Source organism: Nomia melanderi, chromosome 9, assembly GCF_051020985.1.
Source record: "Nomia melanderi isolate GNS246 chromosome 9, iyNomMela1, whole genome shotgun sequence".
In the NCBI taxonomy this organism is placed as follows: Eukaryota; Metazoa; Arthropoda; class Insecta; order Hymenoptera; family Halictidae; genus Nomia; species Nomia melanderi.
In genome coordinates, this window is record NC_135007.1 from 10,298,980 (window position 1) to 10,315,238 (window position 16,259).

At 36.5% G+C, this 16,259-nt stretch overlaps 3 protein-coding genes and 1 long non-coding RNA gene across 11 annotated transcripts in view; 1 reads left to right on the top strand and 3 right to left on the bottom strand.

Moving 5' to 3' along the window:
• Positions 1-16,259, bottom strand: part of alpha-Man-Ia (alpha-Mannosidase class I a) — a 611,213-nt gene that overhangs the window by 76,719 nt on the left and 518,235 nt on the right. The window lies entirely within an intron of this gene.
• LOC143174879 (uncharacterized) lies at positions 70-11,565 on the bottom strand. Of its 6 annotated transcripts, XM_076370627.1 has the most exons (11): positions 11,433-11,565; positions 9,124-9,245; positions 8,482-8,601; positions 8,247-8,364; positions 7,624-7,678; positions 7,312-7,410; positions 7,085-7,175; positions 6,850-6,995; positions 6,377-6,503; positions 2,892-4,440; positions 2,164-2,772 (listed from the first exon to the last, which is right to left on the bottom strand). In XM_076370627.1, the coding sequence occupies exons 1-10, from the start codon at positions 11,563-11,565 to the stop codon at positions 4,393-4,395; spliced, it is 1,059 nt and encodes a 352-aa protein (XP_076226742.1). In that variant the 3' UTR covers positions 2,164-2,772; positions 2,892-4,392. The 6 variants fall into 6 exon arrangements, with proteins under 6 accessions (XP_076226744.1, XP_076226740.1, XP_076226742.1 ...); XM_076370624.1 differs by lacking the exon at positions 2,164-2,772 and having other exon boundaries at positions 3,863-4,440; positions 7,624-7,870; XM_076370626.1 differs by lacking the exons at positions 2,164-2,772; positions 2,892-4,440 and adding an exon at positions 6,584-6,734 and having other exon boundaries at positions 7,624-7,870.
• LOC143174891 (uncharacterized) lies at positions 12,296-13,492 on the top strand. Of its 2 annotated transcripts, XR_012999381.1 has the most exons (3): positions 12,296-12,430; positions 12,700-12,817; positions 12,883-13,013. It is a non-coding gene; the product is annotated as an uncharacterized LOC143174891 (long non-coding RNA). The 2 variants fall into 2 exon arrangements; XR_012999382.1 differs by lacking the exons at positions 12,700-12,817; positions 12,883-13,013 and adding an exon at positions 13,352-13,492 and having other exon boundaries at positions 12,313-12,430.
• LOC143174886 (uncharacterized) lies at positions 12,639-15,384 on the bottom strand. 2 transcript variants are annotated; one of them, XM_076370640.1, is made up of 9 exons: positions 15,207-15,382; positions 14,972-15,091; positions 14,736-14,853; positions 14,185-14,431; positions 13,853-13,951; positions 13,632-13,722; positions 13,405-13,550; positions 13,029-13,161; positions 12,639-12,957 (listed from the first exon to the last, which is right to left on the bottom strand). In XM_076370640.1, the coding sequence occupies exons 1-9, from the start codon at positions 15,345-15,347 to the stop codon at positions 12,907-12,909; spliced, it is 1,146 nt and encodes a 381-aa protein (XP_076226755.1). In that variant the 5' UTR covers positions 15,348-15,382; the 3' UTR covers positions 12,639-12,906. The 2 variants fall into 2 exon arrangements, with proteins under 2 accessions (XP_076226755.1, XP_076226756.1); XM_076370641.1 differs by lacking the exons at positions 13,405-13,550; positions 13,632-13,722 and having other exon boundaries at positions 15,207-15,384.

Here is a 16,259-nt window from a genome sequence, read left to right on the forward strand (position 1 = left end):
TTTTTTTTGTGACACTTTGAATCTTAAAAAAAGTATACAACGATTCGTCTGCATCGCTGAATTCGCCGGTGTGATTAACGTTCTATGAAGCCAACGAGCAAATTGACCTGAACATTATCATTTAGACAACGAGGTACGTGAAGAATCCAATTCCATCTGCTTCAAGTTATTACGTGTCGATCGTGTCAGAAATAATAAAAGGAAACTGGTAGAACACTGTAATCAAGATTTTTTTCGTTATTGCCGGCAGTTCCTATGAAATTCAATAAAACTTCATTAAGATACGTTTCGAACCATCGTGAATGTTTTTGTAACGTATAAACTCGTCGACGCGTGCAGAACACGCGACGAAACCTTCGCGAAACCTGAACCCTCGCGGGCCTGACACCCGCAATTTTAGATTCTCTCCGTCTTTCGAAGAAAAACAGGAGCGGTTTCCTATTTTCTTGAGAACTGTAAGAGTCAATGCAAACTTAATGACATCCGGCCTTCCTTTCGATATTAGTGTTTGCAACGGATGTTACCGTGTTAATGTACGAACCTATGGGATGGGGATTCATTCTACGGTTATCTATTATCGAAGTCGCGCGCGTCAATGTTCATTCTTTCAGTTTTCGTGTGCTGCAGTCGGAGAGTAGAAATGATCACCGATATCTTTGCAAGTCGTTATAAATCATGCAATTCCTTCCGTAATAAGAACGTCTTAGTGGTTATTACTAGTGGTTAATAAATTCTTATTATCCTTCCTCGAAGTGATTTCGGAACTGATTTGTGCAGTTTTCTCCCGATGAATTAAGCAACCATAGCACGTATACAAAACAAAGAAAACGCTTTGTACATGACTTCGGTTTATTTTGTTAGGATCGATTGTAAACAATAAACGACAATCACTTTCGTGCCCATAAAAAAATAAAGTAAATATCAAAAGTACGGACAAAGAGTGTCACTTGCGAGACAGGATGCCTCTGAATGCTGATTCTCTCTGGCAAGCTCTGGCAAGAATCATCACTTCCGAAGGTTCTCTCAGCGAGAATAGAGAACAGTGAAGTACGAAAAGGAGGAGCTCATCATCTGAAACAGGAATGTCTTGCATGTGGGACCGATGGTTGCCTAGTTTCACAGAATATATTTACTCGCAAAGAATTCGCCAATCTACCAATACGTACAATAAATATTTTATACGTAACCAATGATAAAGTTGCAATTATAATTTACATCGTCAGAAACTCTGATTAATGTGTCTACTTTATGTCAGAATACATTCAATGAAAAAACTCGACATTTCACAATTGTTAATATACATTGTAAGACCATATTACATTATTACAGATAACATTGTTACACTAGAAGATCGCTAACTAGAAAAATCATTGAATTTGAATCATTGAAATACCTAATATGCAGGAAAAGACGATCCTGTCGGCGAACTGTTTGCAGAAAAGTTGTAAACGCGTTTGTCAACTTTATTACGGTACTTACACGGTACAAATTTACGGCGAATGAAAGGATAGAGAGTAGGATCGCAAGCAGACACGGCATCAGTAGCCCCTCCGACAAATATCGAATGAATCTACGTCCGAGAGTCCGTAATTTAAGATTAAATAACAATGACAATAAAATTATAATGTAAGATATGAAGAAGACCGCGGAAGAAGTAGTTAAAGTTAAAGATTGTAGTGTTAAATGAAGGTACCAACAATAAAGCTCTCTGGTGAATCCTCACAGTCGGTTCGACCTCTAGCAAGTTTCTGGTAACCATCTCCAATTCGACTGCTTCGTTGACTGCGCTTTCTAATCGGTAACTGAATAAATGGAAATACATGGATTTACTGTTCGAAGCCATTACGCTTGGCCAGTGTCCAATGTCCGTTAATGATTCTTGCAGCGAAAACCATATCGATTCATGCAATTAGAACATTGTTGTGTGAAGAGGGCCACCGCATATGGCAAATGAAAGGGAAAGATATAGATATCATCAAATGCGAAGATAATAAAAATTGTTTGGAACGTACCGAACAGTTTCAAACAATCCGCACACATAGAAGGAACCGATTGAGAGTGTACTTTCCGTCATTGCAGAAGTTAATAAACCCGCCGTGCTTATCGCTGTAACTTGTACGCAGACCCAGTCGACGTCTTTGCCCTGTTCGAAGTAAAAGAATCCGAGGAACTGAATGTTTAAAAGCTGATACCTCGAATGCAGGAATGTGGGAAGTAGCAGTGTCGTTAAAAGGAAAAAAGTTCCTCTACAAGCCATACCTGGAATAGGTATTTCCCTTTACGGTTTCGACGGGTTGATCGTGAAAGGGAAATTTTCGCAGATTTTTCATTAATTTCTGTATTAATCAGTAACGGGCGATAGTTTCTATAACAATACCCACCTTATCAATAAAACAACAGAATACTGGCGAATTATAGGGAAAACAATGATAGCACAATCTTGATATAATATTATAGAAAATGTGCCTCAAATCGCAGCAAACATACTAAATACAAACGAAAAGAAATTTTGTTATGTGTACGTATAGAGGCCGCCAGAGGACTATTAAGGTATTATGTGAAATGTATTGAAGGACCATTCAGCTTGTATCGGTGTCACCGATATTCCATCTGACAAAGGTAGAAAATATAAAGCATTAGTGTAATACTCTCACCTATAAACAACAATACCACATGTTTCGAGTAATCTAGGTATTTTTTTAATATCGCCACTTCGGTTCGATCCTTCAGTGTTTCACAATCGTTTTGTATGCCTTGCATAATAGATCTCACCTAATGCCGCGTAAAAAGATCACTTTAAGATTGGAAGAGATTCCCGCGCGAGAATGTAAGTGTAAGAACTTTTGCGTTCGGTGTTACCACTTTGACAGTTTTAGCGTCTTCGAACTCACCAGCGAGAATGCGCTGAGGAAACTGACGTATCGTTGAAAGTACAGTAGCATCGGAAACGTGTACGATAACATCTTAAGTAAGTTTTCCAGCGTGATTTCCACTTTCAAAATCGACTTTACCTGAAAGATATTCAATTTTTTTTGTTTTGGTAAATAAAAGTTTAACAGTGATAAAGAACCAGAACGAAATTGCTTATAGAAGAGTGTCGTGCAAACTATCGGTAACACAGCAAACTGGAAACAATTATAACGAATAATCAAACGGTCACGTTGTTGGTCATTTAACATATTTCTGATCTGACCATCACGTGAGTCGATTACTGATTTTCCTACGATAATAAATACTGTAGTTCTTTTTGAACGTATCGTTTGATTAAATCTCTGGTCGTCTTTTATTGATCCCATCCTATTCGCCTCTTAAATTACTGAACCTGCCTCTGCCCATTGAAATTCATGTATAATTCCGTCATCCAAGTATCATTCGACTACACTTCGGTGTCATATGTGATTCATGTTATGCCACTTCCGGGACAAATAAATCCATTTCCGACTTCACTTGCTGGAAGCATGAATCACCAATAGTTTCCTGTTCATTAATATAGTCCATAATGTCTCCTTTGGAAGAAAATGGAAAGAATTCTTCACGTGTGTAATAATTCTGAGAATCTACTTATATTTTGAAGGAGTCGGGTCTTTTTCCTGGCGTTGTCGAGTCCAAAACGCAACTCCAAATACGAACTGTAACACTCAGCGACTGTTGACGAGTTAATGTTGGAAGTTCTACTCCTACTACGAAGTTTTGAGTTACTGTTATGCTAATTAAATCGCTTCAAATGTGGAAGAGGCGGGAAGATCAATTACTAAAGTTGCAAAGAATCATATTTTCCGTTACGTTGATGCTTCACGTAACATTTCAAGGTTATAACGTATTGTATAGTTCCTTCTTTTAACATTGAACATTCTTATAAAATTTCTTATAACTTGTTATAACTTGAACCATCATCGAAGTTGCGCGTATTTTGCATCATTCTATACGACACTGAACATCGATGTCCTGATGTAGTCTAGTTCGGTAGTAAAAATTATTTTATTTTATTCGAGCGTATTGTTATTTTAATACAGCAGACGTTTCTTCGAATTCCTGCCGTACAATTATTTGTAACCACGTAGAAACTTTTATGTTCTCTAATCGTTCATACAGAGAAAACGCTCTGTATATTGCTTCATTAGATTTTATTAGAAAGCACTTGGTACAATGTTACGTCCTATATGTTGTTTGAGATGCGGCGCCAACTATTGAGAACCGATGAAGATTTCCATGTAATGTACTGCCGGAAAAAGTTATTCGTATAAACTTGAACGACTGCTGTCTTCGTGTTAACCTGTTGTGAACTTATTCTTCGAGGTTCGAATAAATAGTGTGACTTGCAACACAAGATGCTTCAAAATGCTGATCAGTTATGGTAATCTGTGCCCACAATTATAGTTTTCTAGCGTTGTTTTAGGTTGAATACAGAACAGTAAAATACGAAAACGAGGAGTTCATAATCTGAAACAAGTATTACTTGAATCTAAGACCAACGAACGATTATTTACAGAACATCATCACTCATAGAGAATTCGCCCGTCCACTTATACCATAAATGTTTCGTATACGACAAATGTGAACATTGTATGTATCTTGATATCATAGTGTAAGTAAGAATACATTGAAAGGAAAGATTCGAAATTTAACGGTTCATAACTGATAGTATTTTATTACACACACACACACATATATACAGTCCTTGCCTGGCCATCGAATTAGTACCACGTACGAAAATTTCATTTTTATGCCTATAACAGTATGTCATATATGGAGAACTGTCTTAGGTCATTCAAATTATTACTAAATACGTTGATAATGAGTTATAGATAACAACTGATTTGTTACTATCGTGATTATAATCAAACTGTGTGGTTGACGAGCGATTAAGGTTATGTTAAGCGTTTACGTTAGGCTCAACTGCCGATGGCGCGTTAGGTCAGATTTGGAAAATGCAAGATTTGTTTGTGCATACATGATGAAAATGTGTTGCACATATGCACGAGAGATCCTTATAAGTTCAAATGATGAAGAAGAGAATCTGTTGTGACTGAATCGTTCGAGCGTTCGTAAGAAATCAGCGTTAAGAGTTTTAGTTTTAGTTTCGCGTCAAACAGTGATGAGAATCGCCAAATGTATGAAGGAGGATGTGCCGCAGTTTTCGAAAAACCACACCGAGAACAGACCGAAAAATTATAAAAACTGCATTAGAAAACCGTCGCGCGACTACAAGGGTACTGGTGCAACGTCTTAAGAACCATGGAGTGGATATATCTGAGAGAACATTCAGAAAACATTTATACGAAGCCAATATCAGATGCAGGCGACCAGTAAAAAGGCCGAAATTGACACCCGTAACGAAAAAATCTCGATTGGAATGAGCAAAGGCCAATCTTAGCATAGCAGATTGGAAAAAGGTAATTTGCATCGATTTATGCTTTAAGAAAATCATTTTAAGACTCTAAATATTTTCAAATTTTTACAATTTCTTCATAGTCATTAGGTCATCTTCAGTGACGAAACACGCTTAGAAAGCGTTTCCGGTTACGGAAGCAGCTCAATTTGTCCGAAGAAGGTCTGATGAGCAATTTCACCAAGATTGTGTGGTGCAATCGGTAAAACATCCACAAGCAGTGATGATATGGTCCTGTATAACAATTGAAGGACCAGGCCCACTTTATTTTGTTAATGGAACTATGAATGCTAAACAGTACGAAGATGTCATAAAGAATCGATTGCTTCCATTTTACACATCTTTAGGATCCCAATACACGTATATGCACGATGGAGCACCATGTCACAGAGCCAAATCCATTAAAACATTGCTTTTATCAAAAAATATCCCCTTGCTCCCATGGCGAGGCAATTCTCCCGACATGAATGCTATAGAAAATGTCTGGAGCCTCCTTAAACGAATAGTTTATGAATCTCCAAACACCACATTATCACAGTTAAAAACAAAAATTACAGGTATTTGGGAAAATAATGAAGATATAAAGGATATGATCAAGCAATGTATACGGAGCATTCCGGAAAGGATACAAGCTGTCATCAAAGCAAAAGGTGGAAATACAAGATATCAACATGTGATAACAATATTATGTACAGTAGTAGTGTATTATGTTAGTAGTTAATAAATTATATCATGACAAATTCACCAAGCCTTTTAATTTTACGGAAAACGCGAAAAATGCTTAAAATTTGTAGTGGTCCTAATTCGATGGCCAGGGACTGTGTATGTATATATATATATATATATAACACAATTGAATAAAATATAATACTATTGGTTGATAACTGTTAAATTTCGAATACATATATATCAAAATTATTTATTTATAACATCGTGAATATGGGCGGGTGAATACTTTTCTGAGTCACTGTAAACGGGACGAATTACCATCGCAAGGCCTTCGTAGCATGGTACAAAGAACCCAGCTAGATTGACGGATGGTGTGTTCCTCAGCAACACGAATAGCAACAGTTTCTGTGATTCCGGTGGTATACGATACCACAGCGTGTTATATCTGCACGATTCAACAGAATTCTTTGATTATTCTTTTGTTGATGCCCCAACGTCGGGGATGAATTTTTGCGTGCAACTTACAATGAAATTGGCGAGATTCAGAACGATTTGAATTAGAAAATTACGTTAACCCGACACCACAGAATTATCGAGTTCTTTAGAATCAACATATCGCCTGTAATTCTGTATATTAACTTAAAAACACCAGACTAACAGTTACGTTCAGGCCATTCTGTGTATCCAGAACAAAGCATACAAACGAATTTCTGTAGACTTTCATTGAAATCGCGTATATAGAAATACACTGATATAAAAGCAAATATTTCGAAGCTGGTCATTGGACTTACGTTCCATAGAAAAAGAGGTCAATAGAGTCTATCACTTTCTGACCGCTGTAATTACCAATACAAAATACTAGCAAGTGCACCCCAATGATCACAGAGGAAAAAAAGATTTCATCGTACTTCTTCATTTCAAGGATCAATAAAAAGATCTGTCGCACACAAAAAAAAAACGTTCTCGTTAGATTTCGGTTCACGGGAAAACCATGGATATTCTGCTGAATTCTGTTATGTTACTTACACGGTACATATTTATACTGAACGAAAGCACAGTCAATACGATCGCCAGTAGATACGATAGCACTAATTTCTCCGATAGATTTCGAATGGCTCTACATTCGAGGATTGTGATTCCAGGTAAAGTAATATGAGCGAAGCAACAACAATGCCAGATATTAGTAAAATAAAAAAAAAATGATGACATTAAATATAAGAATATTCATATAATATCAAACAGAAGGTACCAACTCAATAGCTTTTCGATGTATGTGCACAGTTGGCTTGATATCAATCACCTTCGTAGAAAGCATCTCGCTTGTATCGTTGACCGCCACTTCAATGCGGTAACTGAACAAATGAAAACACGTGAATTTACTGTCTGAAGCTATTACGTTCGGCTTGTCTCTAATATTTATCAATGATTCTTGCGGCAAAAGCCACATCGACGCATGAAATCAGAACATTGTTGTGTGAAGATGGCCACCGCGTATTGCAAATGAATGGGAGAAATATACAAGATATCATCAAATGAAAGGATAGTAAAAATTGTCTGGAACGTACCTGGCAATTTCAAGTAATCCGCGCACGTGGAAGGTAACGATCACGATCGTACTTTCTGTAATTGCGAACGTCACTATACCCAACATGATTATCACTGCTGTCTGGAAGGAGACCCAGACGGTAATTTTGTTTCGCTCGAAATAAAAGAATCCGAGGAACTGCAGGTAATAGAGATGATATTTCGAGTGCAGTAACAGGGGAAGTAACAGTACCACAAAGGAGCAACAGACACCAGCGACCGCCATAACTAGAATATTCGTAATTTTCCTGGTTTTCATTTGTCCAAGAAAATTTCTCACATATTTGCACATATCGAAATGTTGATATTAACAGCTGTCGGTCGAGGATTTTGTAGTAACATTCACTTTACCGATCAAACAGCGGTTTATTGGTCTAACGTAATGGAGACGTTGTTAGAACTTTTAATGCAATAAAACAAATAGAAAATTTAACATATATCTAGAAATTACAGCCAGCGTAATGAACAGAAATGGGAACAAAGTCACTTATATCCCCGCATAGAGGACACATTCGACTGTTAAGCCATCAGGCTAACGTTAACGTTAATTTGTACTTCTTCTGACAAATATAGACAACACGGAGTATTAATCTACCATTCTTACCTGCATACAGAAAGATCACGGGTTTAGAAAGCTCAATGTATTTCCTTAATATCACTGCTTCATTTGGATTCTTCAATGTGTCACAATCAAATTGTAAGTTCCTTATAATAAATTTTACCTAATACCACAAGAGAAAGGAACGATCAAATTAGAAATACTCGCATATAAGAAGAGAAACGTGACGGTTTCATCGTTCGGTACCACTGCATTGATAATCTCGTGTCTTCGTACTTACTAGTGGAAAATTGACGACGAGAGCAAGGTATCGTTGAACAAACAATATCATCGGAAATGTCCACGATAACAACTTCAGTACATTTTCCAACGTGATTTCTATATTTGATATCGTCATTACCTGAAAGATGATTAGTTCTTCTGTTTGTATAATCAGAGATGGCGGACAAGTGAACAGAATCGAATTCTTCATAACACCGTAGCAGATACAACTGTTTGACCCATAGCCTGTATTGTAGTGCAAATCAGACCCGTGGCGAAGATTTCAAATAGAATGTAACAAATATAAATGTCACATTACTTTTCTATTATTAATTATAGTGCTTTAGAGTAAACGTGGGCACACAATCAGTGTGAAATTCTTTTCTTTCTCTAATGAATTATGAACAATGAAATTGTTCCGACGAACGTAGTTGCGAAAGAAATCATGGCGCACTATGTCAAAACACATAAAACTACAAAGATTCATAATGGAATGTCGAAATGTCACATTGCTGTTCAATTCGATGTTTCTTAAAATTTTCCGGTAACATGGTTTGGGTGCTGATTACACCAACGCGATTGAAATAAAAATATTTTTAAACCGGGGAAATTTAACTTTTTGTTCGGACGTATGGTTCATGGTGAGTTCGATTTTTGTTACCTGAATATATGTAGTGACGAGTGTGATCACACAGTAGAGGATTCTTCTAATATTCGTTAAGATAGAGTTGTCGTAAGGCCAGAGCCCCGTGATGCACATCCCATGATAATACAGACTGTAGTCTTTAAGGAAAGTTTCCATTCTCAGAGATGAAAAATGTTTGGACAGAAATTTCGATACATCATTTGAATACACCTCGGTGTCGTAAATAATTCATGCTATGCTGTTTCTGTCACAAATTACTGCCGGCTCGTCTGTGTATACAAGCGACCGTTTAATTCGTCCGAGGTGTAAGGTTCTATCGCGTACCCGATCGATTCCTGACTTCCTTTCGGAAATATAAATTATTTCTAACTTCCTATTTACGAATACCGTACCCAACTTGTTCCTTCAAAAAAGTTAAAGGAATTCTCCATTTATGTAATAACTCTGAACACTTTCAAGTATCAAAGAAACGAAGAGATCAAATGCCAAAGTTACTATTGTAAGAACTATACATTCCGGTACGTTGATCCTACAAGTAATATTTTAAATTTATATTGTTCAGTAGAGACTAATTCTAAAGAAGAGTCTTTTAACACTATAGAACTACCGTACTAGTCAAAACGACTGATTTCGATATTTTTCTTTTGAAATAGTGGATATCTTAAAAGCGTTGAACATTCGATATAATCTTGAAAATAAATAATTTCACTTGAATATTATAACGAATGTTTGAAGAAACTGAGGATAATCTATTCTTACAATTTTTATAGAGGTTGCATATCAATCGTATTAAATTCTCGATAGTTCTAGTATCAATATCAGTGGATATTTTCCCCCTTCGATGTGTGCGTGACGCTTATTCGAAAAATCACAGTGAAAAAAGGATTGTGTAAAATTCCAAGTGCGAACGTGTAAAATTCCATTTTATTCGAAACTGTTACCGTTCCAATTCGATACAAGCCTCTTCGAATTCCTCTTGTGTACTTATCTCGAACCACTCAAGTAACTTTATTCAAAAGTTATAAATACCATTATTTGGACTTGACGTAGTTATGTTTTATTAGAAAGTACATATGACAGTTTTCTATAGTATAGCCATTTGCGATTCAAGATAACTCGAAAAGCTGATTCTATCTGATAAATTGTGGCCGCGATCATCGCCTCAAAGCATTCTTTCAGGCCGAATACAGAACAGTAAAGTAGGAAAACGACGAGCTCATCATCTGAAACAATAACTTCCTGAAGTTGGGTTCAACGGTCGTTTATTCGCAGAATACACTTACTCACAAAACATTTTCCTACCCACTTATATAACATATGAAAATGACGGAAATATCGCATTACGATAGAGTGAGTGGGGCACCTTGTATATTACATAATGAACAGATGTTAAAATTGCAGGTATAATTTATCTGGTCGTGAACCTTGATTTATGCACTTTCTGTAAGAGCACATTCAATGAAAAAATTTCTCCAATTACTAGGTACCCAATAGATAATATTAAATTGTATTACATTGTTGTATATACAATTCTAACACTTCAAATTATTTATAAAGAAAATATTAGTTAACTTTTTTACTACGGCGCGCTCTCAGATGAATCCATCAATACGGACGACGCGTTATTTGCATGTCAGTCGCTGCGACTGGTTGTCCACTGACTAGTGACCAAAACAGTACCCGGAAATTTGATCACATTCTTAGGGTTAAAAAAAATAATAATTGCAAATAAATTAAAAATATCGATTTTTCTATTTATTGCATTTTAAGTAGCTTTTTAAGCTATTTCAATTAGCTTAATTTAATTTGTAAATATCTTCAACAATAATCCGTAATTCAATATAAAGGAAAAAATCCAAAATTGATAATGAGGAACATATTCATTTTGACAATATTGACATAATAAACGAATAAAGGCAATAAAGCGATAACGAACGAAGAAAGATAACACTACGGAACAAGATTTTTGTTTTGTAATAGCCACTAGGTGGTCCTTATAGAGTTTCTTGCCCTAAATACGAATCCGAAAAGCCGGTTTGCTGGGTAACGTCCAGGTTTCGAAAAAACTGGGTTTTTCTAAAAACGGTCGAATTTTTCAGAAAAGTATTACGTGAAAACTAAAAATGTTAGGCAGTTCAAATTTGTCGTAGAAAATAAAGAAGACTTGCCGGACTATGTAGCTATAAAAATTTTGAATTTTGGGTATCATTAAATGTTTGTAAATGATGATCAAAGTTTAACAAAGGACAGATGCGCGTACTTTGTATACATTCCTGTTACATTTCTACCAAAAGTGGGTTGGCTAGCATGAATTTGCTACGCACCATTGGATCCTGCAGACATTTCTGAAGAGGAAACCCACGCAAAAGACGTGAAAACGGTTTGAGGATGAGAAAATCTCCGGCAAGAAGGTACGCACAGAGCTTTAGCGCCACACGGCCATCGTTCGCCGGCCATGCCCAGGCGCTGTAGAGACCTGGACCCCGGTCACCTCTTCTATGTATATATAATGTTTAACTGTTTTATAAATTTGCATAACAATTATGAGGAAGCTTTTCATGATCGTTCTATTTATAGCAATGTCACTATAAAATTCCTGTGAAATCTTGATAAACGCATACTTGTGATTGTTGTATAAAATATCAGTCTTCAGAACAATCAGTCATTTCGATTTTTTAGTGCTTCTAGTGTTAGTAATTTACTTTAATAACGATCACATAAATTATTCCAATATTCACTTCTACGAAAGTTAATAGTCAGTCTGTATGATTGGAAGCGTTATATTCCGACAGAGTTGTCGCGGGAAGATGTTCTTGGTGTATTCTTACCCACAGAAATCATTATTTAACGTTTCGAATGTTCCATATGTTCTGCATGAAACGCTTCCCCTAAAACCATATGAAAACATTACTGTAAGGTTGTAATTGATTTCTAGATTGTAACGGTTACGTGTGCAACGAACTCTCGCGCTCGTTGTCACTGCGACGGAGGTCACGTGTTTTCGAATTCATTAGCGGGCTTCTGATGTCAAAACAAAGGTATCGTAAAATGTATGTACATAATCATCGGTGACATGAACGAGACTAACCTAATGAAATTTTCCGACGGGAATTCTACCATAATTATCCACGTTACCTGGAAAGTATTTTGTTTATGTCTCAAAGAGTCCAAATTACTAACGGAGTAACGTGGGTCAACGAAGCAACCTGAAAACTGAACGTGAAAAACCGGAAGGTGTTCGTTCCTCAAAGAAAAACAGGACCAGGAAAATTTTGCGATGGTCGACGTTCGTCAGGAACGGAAGCCAAAAGATTCGTTAAGTGTAAGTTTTGCAATTTGACTAAGCTGAAGTATCCGGAATAGTAAAAGCGGAGCCACAAAACTTGAAATGCATTTGCGAAATACTGCTCGATCTTAATGGCCTCCATTGATGGCGTACGATGTAAATTTTCATCGTGGCAGTAGCTCATACATATATATATATATATATATATATATATATATATATATATATATATATATATATATATATATATAACTTGTACTGCACTATGCTTTTTCATGAAAAGTTTATACAGAATCATTCCTTAGAACTGCAAGAAAGACAATGTTAATATTTCCATTCACGTCCTCAGTTGTAAACTGAGCTGTATACGCTGTAAACGTGTCTGCAGTTATAATCGTAATAACATCGGAACAAAACTTGCAGGTTTGCAGTATGCAACTGAATAGTCATACACGATCACTCCGAATGCTAATCTTCTGCCATTGCAGTCTCGAAGATTATTTCTAAATTTTCTACTGTACCGATAAAAGAACAGTGAAATATGAAAAAGACGAGCTCATCATCTGAAATGGGAGCACCATGAATTTCTAGATAGGGAGCGACGGTTAATACATTATAAAACCGAAGAAGTTACCATCGAGAATCCTTCGTAATTCGGCACGAATAAACCGACTAAGTTAATCTGTACATCAGTTGACGTGTGCATCAACAGATATAATAAGAGTTTCTGTGCTTTTAGTGGGACGCAGTACCATAACGAATTGTATCTGTAAAAAAATTCCATTACTTATGTCATGAATATTCAAAACTCAATTTAGTTGTTCCACAAGTACTCTTAATTCCCTGATACAATTATTTCTCCTAACTATAATTAATCTGGAACAACAATTTGTTTCTCTCATTCCTATTACATACCTTCGTGAAGATTTTAATGGTACGTATAATTTGATTGGACAGATTTCAAGATACGAACGCCAAAAATGTCAAGTGACTAAAGCCATGGAACTTACGTTTGATAGAAAAGGTTAGAACTTGCATTGGCCAGCTCTTGACCGCTGTGATTATTTATGAATATAATTACGACGTGTGCCACAACTATTACGAAAGATAACGAAATTTCTACTAACTCATCCATCTTCATCATCAACAAGCAAATCTGTTAGTACATTGAAAGTAGTTGGATCATATGACTTTTCATGGGAGAGCAGAAATGAAAGCGAACTTTCATGACACTTACACGGTATAAATTCACAGCAAAGGAAATGACGACTAACAGAATCGCTGGAGCATACGTAAGCAAAAGGTCATTCGAAATGGCATTCATGAACCTTCATTTCCAGATACATGATGGACCAAATTGTACATAGACGGAAGATGGATAGGAGCAACCCGCATAACCAAACCATAACGAGATATTTAATAAAAATGTTGTCGTAATCTGTGGTTGAAAGTACCAACCTATGCGCTTTTTGATGGAGGTATACGGCTGGTGCGATGTTTATTGGTTTTGGTTCAATGAAAATGGCTCCGTTGTTGACTGCCGTTTTTATTCGATAACTAAATGAATAAACACGTGTTAAATGCAACAACATTTTTAATTATCATAATGACTCAAGAACTAAACTACTAATTGCCTATTGATGTGTACAAACTCAAAGTAATAAACACATCACGTTTCTATAGTTGTAAATGCATGTATTTAATAACTCGAAATGCTAAGAAAAATGTATGATCCCAATAGGAAGATTGAGCACATCCATTCCCCACGATGAAGATTATTTCGAGCATACCTGGCGATTTCGTACAAAGCACATAAATAGAAACAGTAAACCGTGAAGGATCCTTCAGTGCAAGCTATCGTTAAGATACCCAACGACATCGACACACCTACGAGCACACTGATCAGATCAGTATTTTCGGTTTGTCCCTTGAAGTAGAATCCAAGCATTTGCAGGTAGTATAGTTGGTGTTTGGAATGTAGGAATGCAGGAAGCAAATATAGACTAATCACGAATATGATTGGAACACATGCCAAACCTGAAATGTGGACACATGTTGAATGACGCCGATGAAAGCAATTCTCAATATTCCGAAGAAGATTGTAAAATAAGACGTGAATTTTCACACCAGAAGTACCGGGGGGTTTGAAATGGCCATTCAATTTGGTGGAAAATTATTATCAAAAGTCAGTCGAGACATCCTGGTGATTGTTCTTGAAGCAAAATAAAGTGGACATTTTAACTTTCCGACACTTTTAATGCAAAGATAATGTCTGACTTGTGTAGGTGAAATTATATTCCAATTATGGTAGGACCTAACGATGTTTGCTAAATATTTTTACCCAAATATATTAGAGCCACCGATTCCGTCTTTTTTATATAGTTGAATAATATTTTCCTTTCTGCCGGAACCGTCAATGTGTTGCAATGTTTGTCTATCGCTTCAATGAAACTTTTCGTCTGAAGTCACATGAAAAGATCACTATAAGTTTATAACAGTTAATGCGATACAATGATTACGTGAAGAATTCTTAGGTTTCATCAACCATAGACAACGTTACATTATTGTTGAACTCACTAACGGGAAATTGATGATAAAACCAAGGTATCTCAAGGAAAACAATATCAGTGGACACGTGAACGATAACATTTTAAGCAAATTGTCCAACGTGATCTCTACATTTTTTATCGATGATACCTGAAAAGTATAGAATTTGCTGATATTTCTGCGGTAACTTAGTGAAAATCATTTCACAAAAGCAATAACTTTTCGAATTGAAACACACTACATAAGAAAATCACAAGTTCATCACCTGAACTATTGTACAACACAGGAAACACGCAGACACAAAAGTTTTCTGGAGTTTGGATGTAGTTGATTGGCTGAAGGGCCAGAGGGCAATGATGTACAACATAGAATAATAGACACGATAGTTCCGTTGAAATGTGTCCATCGCGCCATAAAGCTAGAAAACGTCTGCATAGAACATCCATCGACTTCATCAACACCGCATCGGTACTTTATTTTATTCATGTCGCTACTGCATTAGTCATTCAAAGAAGTAACATTACAATTGGGTCGTTAGCTGGAGTTTCTCATCATTAATCGATCGATTTAATTGTCCCGCATGAGCAAGAAAAGAAATGTTGCAAATTTTATGTAGGTAATATCGCCGGCAGAAATTGTTTTCTTCTATTCCTACACCAATCCGCTTATTTCCATGTTAAAGCATGTATTTCATCAGAGATCCCTCTGAAGCTCAATGCGTAGATGTAATAGTGTGGGATGAATGGTTTGTTGTGTGTACGTGCGTAAGGATGACCAGGTCATATTGCGACAGACCGGCGCCTGGATGTTTGGAAAATAGTGTACCTGCGTTTAGAGAATCTTGAGTGGCTGAAGGAATACGAGGAAGTGTGTCTGGAACCGAGAGACTGGATCGTGAGAAGAGCGTGTACGTCATTGGGTGAATTTTGACTATGGACGAAAGGTGCGAGTGAGAAGGGTGCAAGTGTAAGAAAGACAGTGCCAATGGGGAGAGTGCATTGAAAGCGAGTGGAAATGTTCCACAATTGAACTTAAATGCCCGAGCGAGAATTATTTTATACAAGAAAAAGAATTAATTTCTCAGCTTTTATAGTACATCTCATAGTTAGACTGTCAGTGGAGTTTGAAACCTTGTTCGGTTGACTGCAATATATGAACAATAGGTATACTATTTAAGCAAAATCGTGAACATACGTTTGATGGAAGAGCTGATCGCTAGATGTTACCAGTGTCTGGCCATCGTGATTAAACACAAACATGATGATGAAGTGAGACGCAACCATTACGATAGAAATCATGATTTCGTATATTTCCTTCA